We start from the raw sequence: 22104 nt of genomic DNA, 5'->3' as shown, positions 1-22104 counted from the left end.
CAGGCACAGGTAGGGAAGTGATGCTCTGCAGATACAGGCACAGGTAGGGAAGTGATGCTCTGCAGATACAGGCACAGGTAGGGAAGTGATGCTCTGCAGATACAGGCACAGGTAGGGAAGTGATGCTCTGCAGATACAGGCACAGGTAGGGAAGTGATGCTCTGCAGATACAGGCACAGGTAGGGAAGTGATGCTCTGCAGATACAGGCACAGGTAGGGGAGTGATGCTCTGCAGATACAGGCACAGGTAGGGAAGTGATGCTCTACAGATACAGGCACAGGTAGGGAAGTGATGCTCTGCAGATACAGGCACAGGTAGGGAAGTGATGCTCTGCAAATACAGGCACAGGTAGGGAAGTGATGCTCTGCAGATACAGGCACAGGTAGGGAAGTGATGCTCTGCAGATACAGGCACAGGTAGGGGAGTGATGCTCTGCAGATACAGACACAGGTAGGGAAGTGATGCTCTACAGATACAGGCACAGGTAGGGAAGTGATGCTCTGCAGATACAGGCACAGGTAGGGAAGTGATGCTCTGCAGATACAGGCATAGGTAGGGGAGTGATGCTCTGCAGATACAGGCACAGGTAGGGGAGTGATGCTCTGCAGATACAGGCACAGGTAGGGAAGTTATGCTCTGCAGATACAGGCACAGGTAGGGGAGTGATGCTCTGCAGATACAGGCACAGGTAGGGGAGTGATGCTCTGCAGATACAGGCACAGGTAGGGAAGTGATGCTCTGCAGATACAGGCACAGGTAGGGAAGTGATGCTCTGCAGATACAGGCACAGGTAGGGGAGTGATGCTCTGCAGATACAGGCACAGGTAGGGGAGTGATGCTCTGCAGATACAGGCACAGGTAGGGAAGTGATGCTCCGCAGATACAGGCACAGGTAGGGAAGTGATGCTCCGCAGATACAGGCACAGGTAGGGGAGTGATGCTCTGCAGATACAGGCACAGGTAGGGCAGTGATGCTCTGCAGATACAGGCACAGGTAGGGGAGTGATGCTCTACAGATACAGGCACAGGTAAGGGAGTGATGCTCTGCAGATACAGGCACAGGTAGGGAAGTGATGCTCTGCAGATACAGGCACAGGTAAGGGAGTGATACTCTGCAGATACAGGCACAGGTAGGGAAGTGATGCTCTGCAGATACAGGCACAGGTAGGGAAGTGATGCTCTGCAGATACAGGCACAGGTAGGGGAGTGATGCTCTGCAGATACAGGCACAGGTAGGGAAGTGATGCTCTGCAGATACAGGCACAGGTAGGGGAGTGATGCTCTGCAGATACAGGCACAGGTAGGGGAGTGATGCTCTGCAGATACAGGCACAGGTAGGGGAGTGATGCTCTGCAGATACAGGCACAGGTAGGGGAGTGATGCTCTGCAGACTGTCACCCTGCATGTCCCTGTGTCCAGTGAGGAGTGCAGCAGCTCTCTCCACGGAGGTGCGATGCTCTGCAGGAGCTGTCCACTCTCGCTATGGGTGCAGGCGCTGCCGTGGGGAGAGGTCCCGGCCGCTCTCCTCCCTCCCCATTACATCCCGGGGCTGGAGAGGGGGCTGAGCCGCAGGAATCCCGCCTCCTCCGGGCCGCACAGAGCAGGAGGCAGCGGCAGCCTCACACAGACAGGACCGAGCTGCCGGGATGCCCTGGACAGGCAGAGCTCCACTCCTGCTGCTCCTGCTTCCTGGGCTGCTGCTGCGGGGAGAGGGGCAGGAGCTCCCGGACTATGAGCTGGACGAGCCGGAGGACGACATCGACTACAAGGACCCCTGCAAGGCTGGTGAGAAGGGGGCGACCTGGGGAGGAGGCGGCGCAGCCAGCGGGGACAGGGAGGCAGAGGAGGGGGAAGGGACGGAACTTTGGACACTTCACATAGGACTTTATATTGGGCTCTGTGACAAGTGTGTATCTGGAATGACAGGTGGGCTCAAATGGCGGGACCCTCGGATTTACCCCCATCCACAATTATGAAAGGCACAGCCATAGCAAAAGTGTGGTCATAAGTGGGGTTTTTTTTTTTTTGTTTAAAAAAAGTAAAAATTTTATATATTTATATATTTATTTTACTCTGGCAGATGGTGTGTGTGTGTGTGTGTGTGTGTGTGTGTGTGTGTGTGTGTGTGTGTACTTATTTTCCTCTGTCATTTCGCACACCATTGCATCCTTAGGCTTTGTTCACACTTTTTTTTTTTTTTGCGCTGCTTATTTTCGTCACCTAGTTTACTTAATGGGTGCAAAAAAATCTGCAATGTCAAAATCCCACAGTGGGAACTCAGCCTTAGAGTAGGTACCTGTTTAGTTGCAGCTGAGCTGAATTTGTCGTTTAGCTCTGTCGGCATAGTGCGACCTTCCTACACCCAGGTCAATGATTCGGTTTGGTCAAGTCCTAGTTGCCCCTGTGCTCCTCTAGGGTTACTCAGTGCAGAATCAATAGCTGCAGTCCTATGTAAAACAGTCATGGCCACAAGTGGTGCCAAATGTCAATCTGAGTGCTGCTGCATCTGCGGTCCCGAGATGACGGCCACATCTGGCGGTAGCTCTATTGTTTCCAGTCCGGGCTTATTTGGTCATTTTGATTTAGCGTTTTTACTCTGCTGGATGTTACGACCTGACGTGTTGTGCTGGAAATCTGGTCCTGCCACACAGACATGTTCTACCCACATCTGTCCAGAGAGGGCGCTCTACTTACATTATAGCATTTGTATAACGCTGGTGACACCGGGGTGATAGACGGCGTCACTGTTATATATGATACGTAATACAGTGTTAAAAGGACACACAAGGTCCTGCTTGGATAGTGGCTCTGGTGGGTTTGGCATTTTGGACGCTCGGGTATTCCGGCTCCGTCGCTGACTCCCCCCAACTCTCCTAATATCTCACACACTGGTGTGAATGTGCTCAGGGAGCCTCTGGTATCTGCAGGGGAAGTGTTGGGATGTGTTACTACTATGTATCACTGAGTATTTGTGTTGTTTTCTTTATTTTGCTATTTTATGTGTCTGCTTGGATTTAACTCCTGGTGGCCACATGGGTTTTCCATCACCAGAACGTCCTGTCTTCTGCTTAGTTGTTTAATGGCACGTCCCTAAGGTCTGTAGATGCCTCCATTCATCTTGTGTGTTGCCTTCCACAGCTCGCATGGTTTTTGTTTGTTTATTTTTTACATGAAGGGTCCACTTTTCTTACCATCTCCGGTGTGCACATAAATTAGACATCAGTACTTTTGATGTCCCCTGCCGCCGCTCACTTCTCGTACTGATCAGAACCCTGTTCAGTCTTGCTGGATCCTCGTCACCTCTTTTCAAAGTCTGGAACAATCAGGGAGAGCGGCTCACTCGTCAGTGAATCTCTCTTCGACTGCAGCTCACGGAGTATACAAAACCCAACGCTGGTCCGTTCAGCTGACCTTTTATCACAGCTGTCGCTGTAGACCGTGTCAGCACATGGGCCCTCCGGAGAATCCTCTGGTCCTCCGGCTAGCCAGTCCGACCTTACATGTGCCCATATCACTCATTATAGTTCACCACTTTGTAAAAAAAAATCCCAAAACCTCATTTGAGTATTTTATACTTTCCATTATGTATAGCAGTGGTCCCCAACCTCTCTTACCTTGAGAGCCACATTCAACTTAAGGCCCCTTTACATTTAGCGATGCACCAGCGATCCCGACCACGATACGACCCGGTCAGGATCGCTGGTGCATCGCTAAATGTTCGCTAATGAGCTGCCACACAGGCGGATCTCACAGCGACGTAGCGATGCTCGGCGGTCGTACTTACCTTTCAGACGAAGCGATGACCGCCGTCTTCCTGCCCGCGTCCATAGCTCGCTCTTTGGCGCCAGCAGGAAGCAGACGACGTGAAATGTTCGTGGACGATCTCGCGTGATCAGTGATAGCCAGCGGGGGAGCCGGTCGGAGGTAAGTATCACATGTAGCGATATCGCTGCTGCGTCACAAAATCGGTGACGCTTTAGCGATATCGCTATGTGTAAAGCCCCCTTTAGAGAGAGGGTCGCGAGCCACATCCAGCTTCCACTCCCTTCAAAGTAGTGTCAACCGAAGCCCCCGTTACAGGTATAATGATAACCAAAGCTTTTCCACAGAAATCACTCCAAAGCCGTACACTGAGATCCGGGGGTTCCCACAATACCCCCATACAGTATTCTCCCATCAAGGACTCCCAACACACTCTCCCACCCAGCTTTGAGCAACTCCCCTGACAGTACCATCCTCCAGCGTACCATACCTAAAACATCTCTAAACCCACAAGACCAGTAAATATGCAACCACATCTGCTCTTCTGAGCGGGGCTACTCCCAAAATTCACCATTTTGAGATGTTCTCTTCATATCTGTTTGCTGGACCTGGAGCTAATGCACCAAGCTGGCAGACAGTCGCGAGCCACAATTCCTGGGACTGCGAGCCACGTGTGGCTCCGGGGCTACAGGTTGGGGACCCCTGATGTATAGGTGCTTCTGAAGTAGAAGGGACCCTCAGTTTATAATCCTCTGCTATTAGCCATAATAGAGAGAAGATTGTTTCTTATCCAGCTCGTCCATGTCAATTAGCACTGTGCAATACTTAATTTCCCCAGTGGAGGCGCTATAGGTAAGGGGGAAAAAAAGTCCACTCTCTGGTTCTCTCTGCCCAACACTCTGTGATTGACAGCTCATTCCTTATTTCATATAGGTGAAGACTTGTCAATCAAACCAGGTGGGAAGCGGCTGGCGGGAGCAGCCCTGTGCTGACTGTATTACATGGTTTGGGGATCATTAAAAAGCCATATTAGTAGAGATGAAGAAATTAATTTGTAGGATCACCTTCACATCAGTACTCCGTGGGCACCTTGTAAACAGATTCCTACCTCCCGACATCCCCAGCTCGACTTGATTAACCGGCCAGCTAATCATAAGAGGAGCTGGGATGGCAGCAGGAAGGGGGCAGTTTAGAGGGCTCCTGTCCCGCGATGCAAATGTCTGCTCACCTCTACATGTTATATATTTGCCACCAGAGAACTTGAAGAGGTTTTCCATTTTGGACAATACTTCTTTTTGTTTTCTTTTCTTAGCACTTGTGTTTGGGACACCCGTCCATTAGTTCTCCCAAGGAGCAGCAGTAGAGCTGGCTGCCACCACAGCATGTGTTCACTTTTCCTGCAGAACCTTCACCGGGATAATATAGCATTACATGGTGCCCATTGACATTGTCCATGTTAGAGTTGAGCGACTTTGGTCGGATCGGGTTTCATGAAACCCGAATGAAACAAAATTTAAGTCGGATGAAACTGGTCCGACTAGGGCAAAAAAAAGTCAGAGTTTCGTCCAAAACCCGACCCCAATGCAAGTCAATCTAATATATAAAGCTCAAGTGTATGTATGTGTGTATGTCCGGGAGTATATGGGCACTGGACTATGAGATGGTGGATATGTATGACGGGTATATGGGCACGGGACTATGAGATGGTGGATATGTATGACGGGTATATGGGCACTGGACTATGAGATGGTGGATATGTATGATGGGTATATGGGCACGGGACTATGAGATGGAGGATGTGTGATGGGTACATGGGCACTCGACTATGGGATGGAGGATATGTATGATGGGTATATGGGCACGGGACTATGGGATGGTGGATATGTATGACGGGTATATGGGCACTGGACTATGAGATGGTGGATATGTATGATGGGTATATGGGCACGGGACTATGAGATGGAGGATGTGTGATGGGTACATGGGCACTCGACTATGGGATGGAGGATATGTATGATGGGTATATGGGCACTGGACTATGAGATGGTGGATATGTATGACGGGTATATGGGCACGGGACTATGAGATGGAGGATGTGTGATGGGTACATGGGCACTCGACTATGGGATGGAGGATATGTATGATGGGTATATGGGCACGGGACTATGAGATGGTGGATATGTATGACGGGTATATGGGCACTGGACTATGAGATGGTGGATATGTATGATGGGTATATGGGCACGGGACTATGAGATGGAGGATGTGTGATGGGTACATGGGCACTCGACTATGGGATGGAGGATATGTATGATGGGTATATGGGCACTGGACTATGAGATGGTGGATATGTATGACGGGTATATGGGCACGGGACTATGAGATGGTGGATATGTATGACGGGTATATGGGCACTGGACTATGAGATGGTGGATATGTATGATGGGTATATGGGCACGGGACTATGAGATGGAGGATGTGTGATGGGTACATGGGCACTCGACTATGGGATGGAGGATATGTATGATGGGTATATGGGCACGGGACTATGGGATGGTGGATATGTATGACGGGTATATGGGCACTGGACTATGAGATGGTGGATATGTATGATGGGTATATGGGCACGGGACTATGAGATGGAGGATGTGTGATGGGTATATGGGCACGGGACTATGGGATGGAGGATATGTATGATGGGTATATGGGCACGGTACTATGGGATGGTGGATATGTATGATGGGTATATGGGCACTGGACTATGAGATGTTGGATATGTATGATGGGTATATGGGCACGGGACTATGGGATGGAGGATGTGTGATGGGTACATGGGCACTCGACTATGGGATGGAGGATATGTATGATGGGTATATGGGCACGGGACTATGGGATGGCGGATATGTATGATGGGTATATGGGCATGGGACTATGGGAAGGAGGATGTGTAACCACAGTTAGTTACTATGCCCGGGCAGCGCCGGGCTCTTCAGCTAGTCTAATATATAAAGCTCAAGTGTGTGTATGTCCGGGATTGGCATCTGCACCGTCGCAGCTACAGCCACAAAACTTGGAACAGTCAAACGTCTGGACCCCCAGATAGGTTATGTTGTGATGTGAAATTTTAACCCTGCGCGTTCCAATTCACCAAACAATTTTGCCCCTATCAACATAATGGGGAGTAAGTGTGTGTATCAAGCCCCGCCCCTCATTATTATGTCATAATGGTTGCCATGGCGACTCTGATGTCATCATAGGTTGCAAGCCCCGCCGCTCATTATATGGGCATGGGACTATGGGATGGAGGATATGTATGATGGGTATATGGGCACGGGACTATGGGATGGAGGATATGTATGATGGGTATATGGGCACGGGACTATGGGATGGAGGATAATTATAATTAGCTTTAACTAACCACAGTTAGTTACTATGCCTGGGCAGCGCAGGGCTCTTCAGCTAGTGGGAAATCAAAGTCGGCATTGAGTGGATGACATTCATCCACTTAATGCCGACTTTTATTCCCCATTGACTTGCTTTGGGGTTGGGTTTCGGACGAAACTCCGACTTTTTTTTGCCCTAGACGAACCAGTTTCGTTCGGGTTTCACGAAACCCGATCCGACCAAAGTCGCTCAACTCTAGTCCATGTCATGTAGGATGCCTGCTCCTCTAAACCCGACCCTTATTGACTTCTGGGTGAACAGAGGAAAATGAATACGACAAGTTGGATGTTTCCTGCCTAGTTCTGTTTCTGAGAAGAGGGAACATGTGCATTTTATGGGGAATTGGCCAGTTCTACTCTTGTCTACACAAACCCATCATCATACAGATAAAATTATTGCAGAATTCTTTGATTCACTTCTCAAACAAGAAAGGTTTGCCTAGAATGAGAAGAGAACTGGTTCTTGCACAACGTCGTACTTATCCTTACTATGGAAGCTGTACAGTTCTTTATACCCAAACTGTCTCTTGTGTGATTCCCGATTCTCCATTGTTGCTTCTAGAGGAAAGCAAGGCGACCTATGCAGTGACCACAAGTTTGTAATCCTGGTTTCTGTCTGCTCTTGTATTGCAACTGAAGGTGATTCAAAATAGGTACGGTAGATATTTCAGTGCCACAGGCAAACTTATCGGTGACTCTTAGCGGCCATGATATCCTTGGCTGTATAAGCAATGAACGCCTTTCTTAATGTAAATGGTCACTAGGGTTGAGGCTACTAAACTAACAGCAAGTCATGATGCAGCTGGGGTTTAGGATGCTCACCATGTCCGTGTTAAAAAATGTCTGTTCCAATATTAGTTTGTATATTACCAAATTAACTTTGGGCGATGAGCTCATCGGGAGTGGGCGCATGCACCACAAAACAAGGGGCACTATTCTGTTTCATCTGTGCAATGTGCATGGACCTTTTGCTTGTGTACTCTTCTCCCGATCATATTTTGCCAAAGTATGAGTCCATAGGCAGTGGGTGCATCTGCAGTGGAGCAAGGTGTACAGCTCTAAGATGCTTTGCACATCTCGTGTGTGCCCACTGCTGAACTATTACATTACTGAAATTAGGTTAGGAGAAGTGTGCACTGGCAGTGAGCACATGAAAAGTGAAAACAGGGGTTCTACCCTGTGTCTCATCTGCATAAGGCTATGTGCCCACTGCCAATTAACTCATAATGCCAAATTGAGCCTTGGAGAAGTGTCTGCTGACAGTGGCCGCATGCAATATGAAAGCGGGGGTACTGTCCTCTGCCTCATCGGCACAATATGCTTGCACCCACTTCTGTCGGAACTTTTTCCCCAGCTAATATCGGTAATATATAAATCATTTGACTTTTACTGCCTGATACCGAAATGGCAGGTTTTAACATGATCATGTTTGAAACAGCGGCGTCTTGGTGGTATTGTGGTCCCAAACCTTGGGACAAGTTTCCTTTTAGCTGTTCTAACTATCCAACTGTGTACTTTAAAAAAAAAAAAGATGCGAATGTAGGAAATTGCCTTATGGAATAGAGTTAGGAAATGATGGGAGATCTTTGCCAGCTGAGAAAATTAATTAGGAACCTTACCTCAGATGAACAATGCCAGCTATGTTTGTCCTTCTCTTTAAAAAGATTCCATGTGGATTTGGTTGAGCTGAATAAGCATGGTAATCTTCGGGATTTTTTAAGGATCCATGTGAGTACCTTAGGGATCAATGTGAGTTCATAACTCCTTTAACCGTCCTTTCACCCATTAAAGAGCGGACACGTTTCTGTGAGAATTCGAGTCATAAGTGAAAGTTTGTCGGTGAGAGAGCTCTCTCAGGAAATGTCAGGTTGAAGTGGGTTATCCTTTCTGTTAAGAAGATTAATGGCGAATTTCCAGTAGTCCTGCATCCTTGACCCCTGCTACTACATAGTCGGTGAAAAAAAATCTGCAAGTGAAGAAAGATAGATTATAGTGCGGCTGCAGGTATTAAAGAGGCTCCAAGTTCAATTTTCTTCATTAATCCAAGACTTGGTTGTAAGAAGGGATGGGAACTGCTCATTGTTCTACATACAATAAATAATTGTAATGTCAAAGACTAAATCCCTAACTGCTTTTATCTGTATGTCTGTAATGTACAATACTAGAATAAAAATTAATAACCTCATATTGACTCCATGTATGGAGCCAGACTTGGACTTGCCCACAGGTGAGCAGTGCAGTCCCCTGGTAGGCCCCTGTGCAGGAGTTCTTTCGCATACCTATATATGAGTAGTAGTTGGCACAATACACTTGATTCACCATGTACTGTACAGACAAAAGCAGCGTCTCATCGTTAATTTTAACATATTGCCCAGTTAATTATCTAGAAGCATTTGTGAATTTGGGGCATGTAAATTAACGGTGGGCTCCCTAAGTCAATGTTAAATCTAGCTTTCTGCTTGTCATCATGTCCATGCATGTCACAAATGGACTAAAGATTTTCAACTGGCAACATGTGAAGCCGCACTTATCCTTTGGGGGCGCTATAGAGAAATTGAACACTAGCTGCTGAGTTTCCTCAGAAAGCAGTCCATCATTGCGAGTCACAGGAATAAGACCTCCTGTAATTTGCTTATTTTTGGGTACCTTCTATATGAAATAAGGTTCTTTAGATTCTGTCTGACACGTTTAATTATATTTTCTTTCAAATACTTCCAATAGAGCGAAGTCTGCTGAACCCATTAATTTTCGTGAAACCAGACATGGAGTATGAGGTTGCTCCCTGCATCAGTCGATGATGTTGGGCAACAGAAGGATCGGGCATGCTGAATTTCAGCTCCAGGTCCTTTTGTCTTAGGAGAGTGAAGGCACTGACAGATGTCTGACAGTGGCTTGCTCCTCTCTCCATATTAAAATCAGATGATCGTTAAACCGAGCCTTCATGTGTATGAGGTAGTCGAGAGAGAAAGCCTTTGGCTGACAGATATTGAAGACATATGAGCACCTTTTTTAAGGGACACTGCTCCCTTCTGCATTGTGGGGTGGTGAGCAGGGCTGCTGACGTCACATCTACAGATGTCCACTATGGATCATGCGCCAAGTATCTTGTACCTACACTATTTATTCCTATAGAACAAGTAGAGTATCGGGTGCCTCAATAATTTGATTGTGTGAAATGGGACTTGTGAGATGTTTGGCAAAATGTTATCACCTATTGGCCTCTTGATGCTTAAACCTCTTAAAATAGAATATGTTTATGAGCTTTATTCTCAGCAAGTCATCTTGTGTACCATCGAAGAGGATACATGGAGTACCGGATGCGTTCCCAGCATCCTTTTTGGAGTCTGTAATCTTTTCCTGAGTTCCCTTTATTCACGTGACCTCCTCACTTTATTTACTGACCTGGACCGGTGAGATGGTTTCTCAGAGCCTTGAGTCAGCATTGATATCATTTGTCGTTCCGTTCGTTGGTTCTTTACTGATTTGCAAATTATAGATGACCCTTCAGCACTGGCCCGAGGTTTCGATAACTTATTTTAGGGACGGCTTTGGACTTTTGATATTCTAAATATTTCATAGTAACCTTGGCCGCCAAGAACCCACTGTCGTACACGAATTTGTCATATCATCATGTGCTTCTTCTTTTATTTCCTCTTAAATTTGCAGCCAAACTTGTGTAACCCGGTTAATTTGAGACCATTTCGCTAGAAATTTGTCACAGGAGCCTCCGTGGTTTTTTTTTTTTTTCTTTCTTTTTTTGGTTGATGTTCTCAAAAGACTTCACCGCTATAAATCAATTTTGCCCACTTTTGCTTAGAGGCTGCCCATAAATATTAGTTTTTCCTATTCATTTTTTTTAGTTTGCCCAATGTTAGTGTTGGGGAAACTATTATCAGAAATGTTGGATGTCTGTGCTCCCAATCCTTTTTGTGGTTTTGGAAGACCAGCTTGGTTCTCTCTTCCAAATGGAAAAACGTACCTTCTCACCGGGGCGATCCGCCATACTTGGACTCTCTTTACGCATCTGATGCGCATGGTCTGAATACAGACTGCGCTACTTGGACTGGACGCAAGTCATAGAATGACAGAGTTGGAAGAGACCTCCTGGGCCATCTAGTCAAAGCAGGATTCACTAAATCATCCCAGACAGATGTCTGTCCAGCCTCTGTTTGAAGACTTCTATTGAAGGAGAACTCACCACTTTTCGTGGCAGCCTGTTCCACTCATTGATCACCCTCACTGTCAAGAAGTTTTTTCTAATATCTAATCTGTCTCCTCCCATTCAGTTTCATCCCATTGCTTCTAGTCTTTCCTTGTGCAAATGAGAATAAAGATGATCCTTCTGCACTGTGACAGCCCTTAAAGTCTCCTGACCTGAACTCAACAGCTCCGTTGGCAACTCTGAGTGTTGAGTTTGGGTCAGGAGACCTACAGCCGATCCAGAAGTCGCAGTCCTTGTAAAACTGACCTTATAGGGAGATTGGGGAAGGATTCCATGGTTTTGTGTGTATAACCAGGTATGATGAGTATTCGTCAAACCTATTGTGTGAATTTTCTAAGTAACGAGATCTGCTGGTATAGGTATGGCACTAAATGCTCTTTCCTACACAGTCCTGGTCTCGATATGTCACCATCTCTCTCTCGCACACTTACACACCACCCGTCTCCTTCACACACAGACTGACACATAGACAGTTTTACTCTTCCCCCTCCCCACATGTGCGGAAAGTATCTGCCACATAAACACAAAAGGCAGACAGGCAGATACAGGCTCCGGCACACTCATTCATACGAAATGCAGTGATTCAGACATGGGAGTGCGTACATACGCTCACTCAGGCCTGGCTTGTGCGAGTCTATGTAACATACAGAAAGGTTGTGCGGGTCACACTGCGGGAAGCTGAAGCCCCACTGCTTACAGCTGCCGGAGAACTTAGTTTTTTGTATTTTTGTCTTCTCGTTTTGAAGCTTTTAGCAGTCGAGAAACTTGGTAACCCAGCTGCCATGATTCATCTATTTTTGTTTTTTTTTTTTGTTTTTTTTCTTTCTGACAAGTCATCAACTATTGTAGTAAACAGAAGCCATTTAGTTGTGCAATGCTTCCCCCGTAATATTCAATGCTACCACTCCATCTACGTGGAGGAAATTGCGTGGCCCTACAGGACCGATATCAGTAAATCCCGTAAATGACACCACACACTTTAATAATGGAAGAAAAGTGGCCGTGAGTTTATTTTGGGTTAATAATAAATAAATAACCAAACCGTTAAATAATTCCAAAAAATTATCCAATATTACCATACCAGAGAAACAATCCGCCCCTTAACGGGCGATTTTCCCACAATAAAACATCACGACAGATAATCTGAAAATTAGGGAGGGAGGGGGAATCTTCTTTCTTCAGGAAAATGTTGTCTGAGGTAAAAACTGCCAGTGCAGGGCTTCTTATAAACGCAGAAAAACCGCCAAATTTCTCCAGCCAATCCCAGGCCTGTTAAAATGTCGCCAAGGAAACCAGCCAGAAACCAGATATGCCCTCCTCCACAAACCATACTGAGGGCGCCCAGCCCACTTTTAACCCATTATTGTTTTAATTTATTTAAAAAAAATTAAATATTAAAATCCACATTTGGGGGGGATGGGGAATAAAAAAAATCTTCAAATATTCTTCCTATTCATTGAGATGGGAAAACTTGGCTTTAGTGCACCTAGGCCCCCACTTATCATATGTTGGTTGTTGTGTGTTTTTTTTTTTTTTGTTTGTTTTTTTTTTTGCTAATCAAGTCACTTTTTTTTCTTTTTTCTTGTGATGATTTCATTTTTATTTTTCTATTTTTGCGCCCCTGTATCTTAAAACTGGTGTAAACGTCTTCAGAAATTTTGCACAAAGTCGAAAAATCAACTGCTTGTGAGAACAAACCTCTTATATAAATTAAGTTATAATTTATTTATTTATTTTTTTTTCTTCTAGTACCGCCAGGTGGGGTTGTTACATAGCTGAATCGTGTAAGTGACACCATTTTGGGTGTTTAGTGTTCGTCCCCTCGGGCAGTGAAGGGGCTTCACTGTGGATGCTGCAGTAAGGAATTTAGCATTTCATATTCCGGCGGTCCCAAAGTTGGGGACTTTCATCTACCAAACCCCTTCATCATATCCTGTATATTTGTGGCAATGACCATGGTGATTAAAACTCTTTTAAACAAGGGAACCCCTGTCCTTATTACACAGTAGGGCATATAGATGCCACAAGGCTTGGTGCCATCATGGATATGGTACGTTATTAGCATTTAATAGTGACGCTCAGTCGAATTTGGCCCAACATAATATTAGTTTATTTGGCTGGTCTCCATTTTCCTCAGCTATGTCGGCTGTTTGCTGAAGCCATGTCCCTGACGTAGCCATGGAAACCAAAATGACAACCTACTGCGGCCTTCATCCAGGGACCGAAATGCGTTAGTTTGCCTACGTAACATCCTTGTCTATTAGCATATTTTTTTAGGAACTAGTTTTGTTCTTGCATGCTTACTGACATGTTAGGCCATGTTCATGTTCAGGATTTTTAACGGCTATGTATACGGTACACAGATGAACGTAGGCTGCCACCGGTTTCGAGAGTGTCCACATTATCATCCGGCGTCCTGATTTTATTGCCTCATTCAGACCTCCATGTATACCGATACGAGTAAGAACCGTGATACACGGACTGGGCGCAGGTCTCCGGGCCCGAACTTGACACACTCCTAATATGTTCTCATGGGGTTGTCAAGTTCAGGTCAGAAGACTCGCGGCCATTTTGGGCATCACGGTCTGTTCACGAACGTCTGAGTGAGGCCTCTTCTTTAATGCTTTAGGGCTTGTTCACATTTATCTGGAGGTCAGCCTCGGTGTCAGTCAAAATTAACGTTCACCAGATGCTAGACTCATAAAACCAATGTCGTGCCGTAGGGAAAAAACTAAGTAGTTCTAGCTGCCATTTATTCACTTGCATATCAAGATATTTTTATGGACAACCATGGTCTACCAGGACCAATATGGTCTGAGGGTAAAAATATAACTTATATTGGGTTTTATTGGCGGTATGTTGTCTGACAGCATGACTAATTGTTTAAATTACACTTATATATTAACCTTTTTTCCTTTTAATTTATGTTGATTGATATTTTAGTTTTTTTTATCACTTTCTATATAATCAGAAAATGTGACGTTTTCACTCTAATTACTAGTGCTCCTCATAGTCATAGAATGTTAGTTGGAAGGGACCTCCTGGGTCATCTGATCCAACCCCCTGCTCAAAGCCGGATTCCCTAAACCATCCCAGACAGATGTCTGTCCAGCCTCTGTTTGAAGACTTCCATTGAAGGAGAACTCGCCACCTCTCGTGGCAGCCTGTTCCACTCATTGATCACCCTGTATTAGAACTACTAGTGAAAAGAACAAGTTATCTGCATTATTATATAGAAAGTGATCAAAAAGCTAAAATCGAAAAGGAAAAAATTGCAGAGATCACGTCTCCGCAGTAACCTCATATCCGCGCCATAGCTCACCTCCTCTCTGCTTAGGGTCCTCTGCACAGGTCACAGAGCATGCCCACAACACTCTCCCATAAAGAACATCTTATTTATTTTTTTTAAGTCGCTGCAACACCATCAACAACAAAAAAATGCAATAAGGAGCTATCAAAACATCGGATGTACCCCAAAATAGTATCAATAAAAAAACAAGCCCTCGCACAGTTCCATCAACAAAAACATTGACAACGCTTCCAAATTATTTTTTTCCACAATTTAAAAAAAAAATATGCAGATTTCGTATCTCCTTAATCTTATAACTGAAACATTTTGCCATGTAACTTTTAATACATTACGAACGCTTTAAAAACAAAATTACATGATAAAATGGATGGTGTTATTGAAAAGTACAACTGATCCCATAAAAGAAAACTTGCAAGGCTATATTGACAGCGTAGTGGTAAAAAAAAAAAAAATTGGAAGGGAGCATGAGAAAAACAGATGAAACTCATGTAAAAGGGGAAAAAATGTCTTGAGACCTTAATGTGCTGTTTATTGACCGTGGGTAGAGTTCACATCATCAACATAAGAATTCTGCCCTCTTTCTGCATATCTGTTATGGTAATCTAATTAGATAATGGGACATATGGTCGTGATTTAATTTAGGTTTTGCAGCAAGATGTGATTCTCTCCAAGAATACTATATCTGCCTCAAATATCCTGCAAGAAAAATATTTGATCGACAGAAAACGAGGCCCCGAGTAACAAAATCAGCTTCTTCTGCTGTTTATTTAGTATTGCACCACTTTTATGGTTCACACAATTTTCAGCACAATTTTCATCTGTACGGCAGCCGTTATTAAAATGTGCAAGACTAAATCCATCAATACAGCTTCCTATGTTATAAAGAATTGCAGCATGCCTGTAAAATTCAGACACTATGCAACTACTCTATATCAGAACCATATGCATGGAGATGGACTCCTATAGATGCAATGCTACTAGAGGATATCTCCTTGCAGGTAGTCTGAAGAAGCATGAACAGTAATTATTTTTTTTTTCTTTTTTAACAATTGATATCCTAAAAACTCTGGACCAGCTTAAGCATTTTGCATCAGTTCTTCAAAATGGCACAATTGGTTCATGAAATTGGTGTAAAAAATAAAGTTTTGTATTGGCCGATCTCCAGGCCATACCAGCTATCTGGTTCAATGCTATACAGTAGTTTGCTTATACTTTTTTAATGTCCTAGTGACTTCATTAGATTGGCAAATCAACACAATGTGTTTTTAGTATTAACATTGACAACTGATGGTGAGGTCCCAGTGCAATACGATGTTCTGGCTGGTGAGGCCCAGTAGAAAAAGGTTTCGATTTGCCCATACTTGCCAACTATCCCGAAACGTCCAGATGGTTGGGGAGAGCTTCTGGATCAATGGAACAGCTGCCAAGTGTCCACCGGTGCTGCACAATCCTCCGGCAAAGCAGGGCTTCACCTTTATGTTTCCGTTGATCTGATATCGGGATTCTTCATAATGGGGCTTTGCCGTGAACCATAGATGAACCTTAAGGGGGCGGGAAGGGGTGCGTTCATCAATGGAGGCAAATAAAAGATCCCCAATATCCAAATGAGGAACTCGTAAAAGTTAGCAAGTATGGATTTGCCATAAATGTCTGCAGTGGGAAGATACTTCTAAGTTGGCACTGTACAAGTCTTAGTACCCAGCCAATGAACTTTGAATATAGGATCTGGTGCCAAACTTTTTTTTTTTTTTTTTTTATTGCCATCTATGGAATTCGCACAATTTTCCTAGCGTGCCCCTACAGTAATTTCCCCAGCCCTGCTCTAACAGTTACAGCACTGAAGGATTTGACTTGCTTTACGTTTGACTCCTACTGTCCATGGAACTGAAATTGGGTTAATTATTATAAGAACATACATCATATGGAGAAAAACATAAGGACACAGACACATCATGCTTACTGCAGTTCTTATGCCATTAAGTTCTAAACCATTAATATGCAAGTACAACATTTTCCACTCTTCTGGGAAGTCTTTCTACAAAGTTTTGGAATTTTTGCCCATTTATCCAGAAGAGCACTTCTGAGGTCAGACACTGATGTTAGACGAGAGGTCCTGGCTCGCAATTTCCATTTTAGTTCATCTAAAACTTATTTGATGGGGCTGAAGTCTTAGCTCTGTTTGGGCCAGTCAAGGCCTTCTGCACCTAAATTCCCCACCCATTCCTTTAGGGCAGGGTTCCCCTACTTCAGTCCTCAAGGCCCACCAACAGATCACGTGTTCAGGATTTCCTTTGTATTGCACAGATGACGCAATAATCACCTGAGCCAATACTAAGGAAATCCTGAAAACAGGACCTGTTGGTGGGCCCTGAGGACTGGAGTTGGGGAACCCTGCTTTAGGGTACCTTGCCTTGTGCACTAGGCACATTTGTTATAACATAATTGAAAATGTCTAGCATGCTGAAGCATTAAGAATTCACTTCACTGGAACTATGGGGCCAAAGCCCACTCCTGAAAACCAAGCTGATGGCATTATCCCTCCTCCACCAAACTTTACAGCAGTTAGGCAGGTAACGTTCTCCTGGCATTCGCCAAACTCGCTCATCCATCAGATGCGAGATAAAGAAGTGTGATCTCTCACTGGACAGAACAAGTTTCCACAGCTCCAGAGTCCAGTGGTGTCAGCTTTACGCCACTTCATCTAACACTTGGCATTGTGCTTGATGATGTAAGGCTGCATTTAGCTGCTCGATCATGGAAACCCATGATGTGAAGCTTCTGGCTTACAGATCTTGTCAATGCCAATTACTTTATTAGTATTGCCAACAGGGTTGTGGAGTCTGAGTCAGTATAAAATGGACCGACTCTGACAATATGTAATGAATTGGGTTCAGTGCAGGATGTGCTCTAAATGTTTTCGTTAGAATTTCGGAAAGTGATGAAAATGTCCTATAAAATAAACGTTTCTTTTATTCCTAATCTAAGGATCTCTGCTTTTATTTGAGATAAAACTGTGCTGCACTTTATGTACATGCTCAGTAGTGAGGAGTCGGGAGTCGGGCACATTAAGGAAGGTTTGGCTTACTGACTCCACAGCCCTGATAGCCTTTGTTGGCTGATATTGCCAAATGTATATCATGCCTGCTACATGACTAATTTCATCCTTTTTGTAAGTCATATTACATGATCTTTAGTTCCCTTTTGATATTTGTATTTATACCATTGGCTTTCCATGGGTGGTATTTGCGGAATTTTCTGATAATCCTGAATCAAGTACAGGAGAAACTGTTGTGAACTCTCGATTTGACTTCTGAGTCGGGGCTCCCTCTGGTGGTGGTTACTGTGGGTAGTGGATCTGGCCGAAGTCTGCCACCTGACGATGATTGAAAATCAGGGGTTACTGACTGGAGTATTTAAGTGAGCAGGCTTCCTTCAGTGGCTGCTGGTGATTAGTTTTCTTCCTGTGCATTCTGAGGTCTGCTGTCTCCTGTCTGATCCTGCATTTTTCAGTTAAGTTGTTCATTTGCTAATCCTTTGCGTTTGATCTGGTTTTGCCTCTTTCTGCTTTGTGTGAGCGTTCAGCGTGCTCCCTGCTGGGGCAGTGCTGGACCCCGCTCCATATGTTACAGCTTGTGTCAGTTTGTTCAGTCCCCTGTTATATTAGTCTCTTTTGCTTTGCTGCCAGTTCATACCAGAATGCTGATATAGTGGGGGAGAGGTCGTGAGACCTCAGTGTTTTTTGTACATCAGACGTGTTGGATTTTTAGGGTTTTTGCGTGATTGCAGACAGTGTCTTTCCTTTCCTATCTAGTCATTTTGGGCCCCATCATTTGCTCAGTCTATTTTCTGCCTGCGTTTGTGTCTCATCTTGTCTCACCGACAATATATTTGGGGGCTATCTATTCCTTTGGGGTTCTACTCTGGGGCAGTTTAGATTTCAACGTTCTTGCTTTAGGATGTGCCGAGGCGTCTAGGATATCGTAGGTACTAGGTATGCCCCACGGCTAATGCTAGTTGTGTTGCTAGGATTAGGGGTCTGCAATCCGCTAAGTTACCAACCTTTCTGGTTTCCTGGTGGCCTAGCCTATTCCTGCCATCCTCCTCGGTGACCAGTTCATAACAAGAAACGTGTTGGTTCTTCTGCAGTTTAATGCATGACCACTAGGGTTTGTTTGGTATATTGTAGATATTAGTTTGAGATGAAAACGGCAGCTCTGCCTAAGCAGTAACTTGCTCAACGAAGGGACTGGAGTCCAGACGTATCACAAGTTGGGAAAGCTCAGCACAGGAATCTATTGCTCAAGTTTATTACAACATGGCATCCAAAAATCTGACATGGTCCAACGTTTCGACCTACATTTGAGGTATCTCTCAAGGGCATTTGTATGGCATGATATAGGCTGGAGAGGAGAGGTGGACGCCGCGGCTATTAAACCCCTCTACAGTGGATGCGGAAAGTATTCAGACCCCTTTTACATTTTTCCCTCTTTGTTTCATTGCAGTCATTTGGTAAATTCAAAAAAGTTCATTTTTTTTCTGTTTAATGTACACTCTGCACCCCATCTTGACTGAAAAAAACAAATGTAGAAATTTTTGCAAATTTATTAATAAAGAATAACTGAAATATCACATGGTCATAAGTATTGAGACCCTTTGCTCAGTTTTGAGTAGAGGCACCTTTTGAGCTAGTACAGCCATGAGTCTTCTTGGGAATGATGCAACAAGTTTTTCACAACTGGATTTGGGGATCCTCTGCCATTCTTCCTTGCAGATCCTCTCCAGTTCCGTCAGGTTGGATGGTGAACGTTGGTGGGCAGCCATTTTCAGGTCTCTCTAGAGATGCTCAATTGTGTTTAGGTCAGGGCTCTGGCTGGGCTCGCCAAGAATGGTCACAGAGTTGTTCTGAAGCCACTCCTTTGTAATTTTAGCTGTGTGCTTAGAGTCATAGTCTTGTTGGAAGGTGAAACTTTAGCCAAGTGTGAGGTCCAGAGCACTCTGGAAGAGGTTTTTATCCAGGATATCCCTGGACTTGGCCACATTCATGTTTCCTTCAATGGCAACCAGTCATCCTATCCCTGCAGCTGAAAAACACCACCATAGCATGATGCTGCCACCACCATGTTTCACTGTTAGGATTGTATTAGTCAGATGATGAGCAGTGCCTGGTTTTCTCCACACATACCGCTTAGAATTCCACCAAAAAGTTTTATCTTTGTCTCAACAGACCAGAGAATCTTATTTCTCATAGTCTGGGAGTCCTTAATGTGGTTTGTTTTTTGTTTTTTTTGTAAACTCTATGCGGCTTTCATATATCTTTCACTGAGGAGAGGCTTCCGTCGGGCCACTCTGCCTTAAAGGGCCAACTTGTGGAGGGCTGTAGTGATAGTTGACTCTGTGGAACTTTCTCTCATCTCCCTAGTGCATCTGTGGAGCTCAGCTACATTGATCTTGGGGTTATTTTTTACCTTTCTCACCAAGGCTCTTCTCCCACAATTGCTCAGTTTGGCTGGATGGCCAGGTCTAGGAAGACTCTGGTGGTCCCAAACTACTTCCATTTAAGGATTGTGGCGGCCGCTATGCTCTTAGGAACCTCAAGTATTGCAAACATTCTTTTGTAACCTTGGCCAGATGTGTGCCTTGCCACAATTCTGTCTCTGAGCTCCTTGGCCAGTTCCTTTGACCTCATGATTCTCATTTGGCCTGACATGCACTGTGAGCTGTGAGGTCTTGTATAGACAGGTCTGTGCCTTTACAAATCAAGTCGTATCAGTTTAGCTAAACACAACTGGACTCCAATGAAGGAGTAGAACCATCTCAAGGAGGATCACAAGGAAATGGACAGCATGTGACTTAAATATGAATGTCTGCGCAAAGGGTCTGAATGCTTATGACTATGATATTTCAATGTTCAGAATTGAGTGTCCTCTAGCTGATACCTTTTAATGGCTAACTGAAAAGATGGTAACACATTGCAAGCTTTCGAGACTACTCAGGTCTCTTCATCAGGCATTGACTAATACAAATTCTGAAGAGTCACATATTTATGCACAACACAGCACAGAAAAAATGCAATATATAAGACAAGTGACGAGAGGGTCTGTGAGTACAAGTTCATGATGACCTTTGACATTCTCAATGCTGGAATGAATGTGTCGCATGGATTTGTCTTTTTACATCAATTAAGGAATTTGCTCCTAAGACCTTGTGGGGGCATCACAACACATTAGGAGACCCCAATCAGAGGACAATAAAACATCCAGACTCCTTATCTATGAACTGGTTCAATATTTGTTTTTCCCTCTCCCATAATGATAGTTCTGCTTCACGTCACTTGTCTTCTCTATTGCATTTTTTCTGTGCTGTTGTGCATAAATATGTGACTCTTCAGATTTTGTATTAAGGCCCGGCACACTAAGCTGATTTTGTGACACATCAGCGATTTCGCCAGCGAGATCGCTGTGTGTGACGGGGATCAGCAACCCACCAACACCATTCCCCCCCCCCTCCCCGCCGGTTATCGCTGATCGTACTCGAGCGGCCTGGGCCGTTTTTCGATCGCTGGTCTTCCGCTGCCCAGCGCGCATCGCTGCGTGTGGCAGCGAGAGACCAGCGATCAGCGACCCTGGTTGCTAATGTACATTAAAAACCAGCGTCCAGTGTCACTGGTCCTGATCGCTGGGGCTGTCTAACGATGTCCCAGCGATCCCATAATGTCGGATCGTTGGAGGGATCGCTGGGACATCGTTTAGTGAGATGGGGCCTTTAGTCAATGCCTGATGAAGAGACCTGAGTAGTCTCGAAAGCTTGCAATGTCTTACCATCTTTTCAGTTAGCCATTAAAAGGTATCAACCACTGAGGACTCTGAATTCTGAATATTTTTCTATCTACTGGCTAACACGGTACAAAGATATACCGTACATCTTTCCTGTGATATTTCAGGTTTTTTTTAAATAAATTTGCAAAAAAAAAAATATTTTTTTTTTTTCAGTCAAGATGGGGTGCATAGTGTACATTAATGATGGAAAAAATGAACTTTTTTTTAATTAACCAAATGGCTGCAATGAAACAGAGTGAAAAATTTAAAGGGGTCTGAATACTTTCCGTACCCACTGTATGTAGATTGAAATCTTAGATCACATATTTGGCGCTTTTTGGCTAGGTGATACTTCAAGGCTGATACTTTTGTCTTGTTTGTCACGTATGGTCCTTGACCTAATTGAGGAATGGTTGTGTTAGGAACGGCGGAACGCTCTAAATAAAAATAATAACGTGCGTTCGCCGCTCGGGGTCCATCGTGCAGTAGATGATATGATTGCTGCTAAGTGGTGGCAGGCAAGCAATATGGCGGAAATGCGCACGTGGGTT

The 22104-nt window shown here is 44.6% G+C and overlaps 1 protein-coding gene across 1 annotated transcript in view; it reads left to right on the top strand.

Annotated features, from left to right (window-relative positions):
- The first annotated feature begins 1533 nt into the window (after positions 1 to 1533).
- Positions 1534 to 22104, top strand: part of LOC141060760 (bone morphogenetic protein 1-like) — an 85968-nt gene continuing 65397 nt past the window's right edge. The window contains exon 1 of the mRNA XM_073557108.1: positions 1534 to 1786. Within this exon, the coding sequence (XP_073413209.1) occupies positions 1648 to 1786 (139 nt within the window). The 5' untranslated portion in view covers positions 1534 to 1647. The remainder of the gene's footprint in view (positions 1787 to 22104) is intronic.

The sequence above is a fragment of the Dendrobates tinctorius genome, unplaced genomic scaffold (genome assembly GCF_039654945.1).
Source record: "Dendrobates tinctorius isolate UK_male_01 unplaced genomic scaffold, ASM3965494v1 ptg000245l, whole genome shotgun sequence".
Lineage (NCBI taxonomy): Eukaryota > Metazoa > Chordata > Amphibia > Anura > Dendrobatidae > Dendrobates > Dendrobates tinctorius.
The sequence above is the reverse complement of the archived record's forward strand: the minus strand, read 5'-3'. Positions and strand labels throughout refer to the sequence as shown.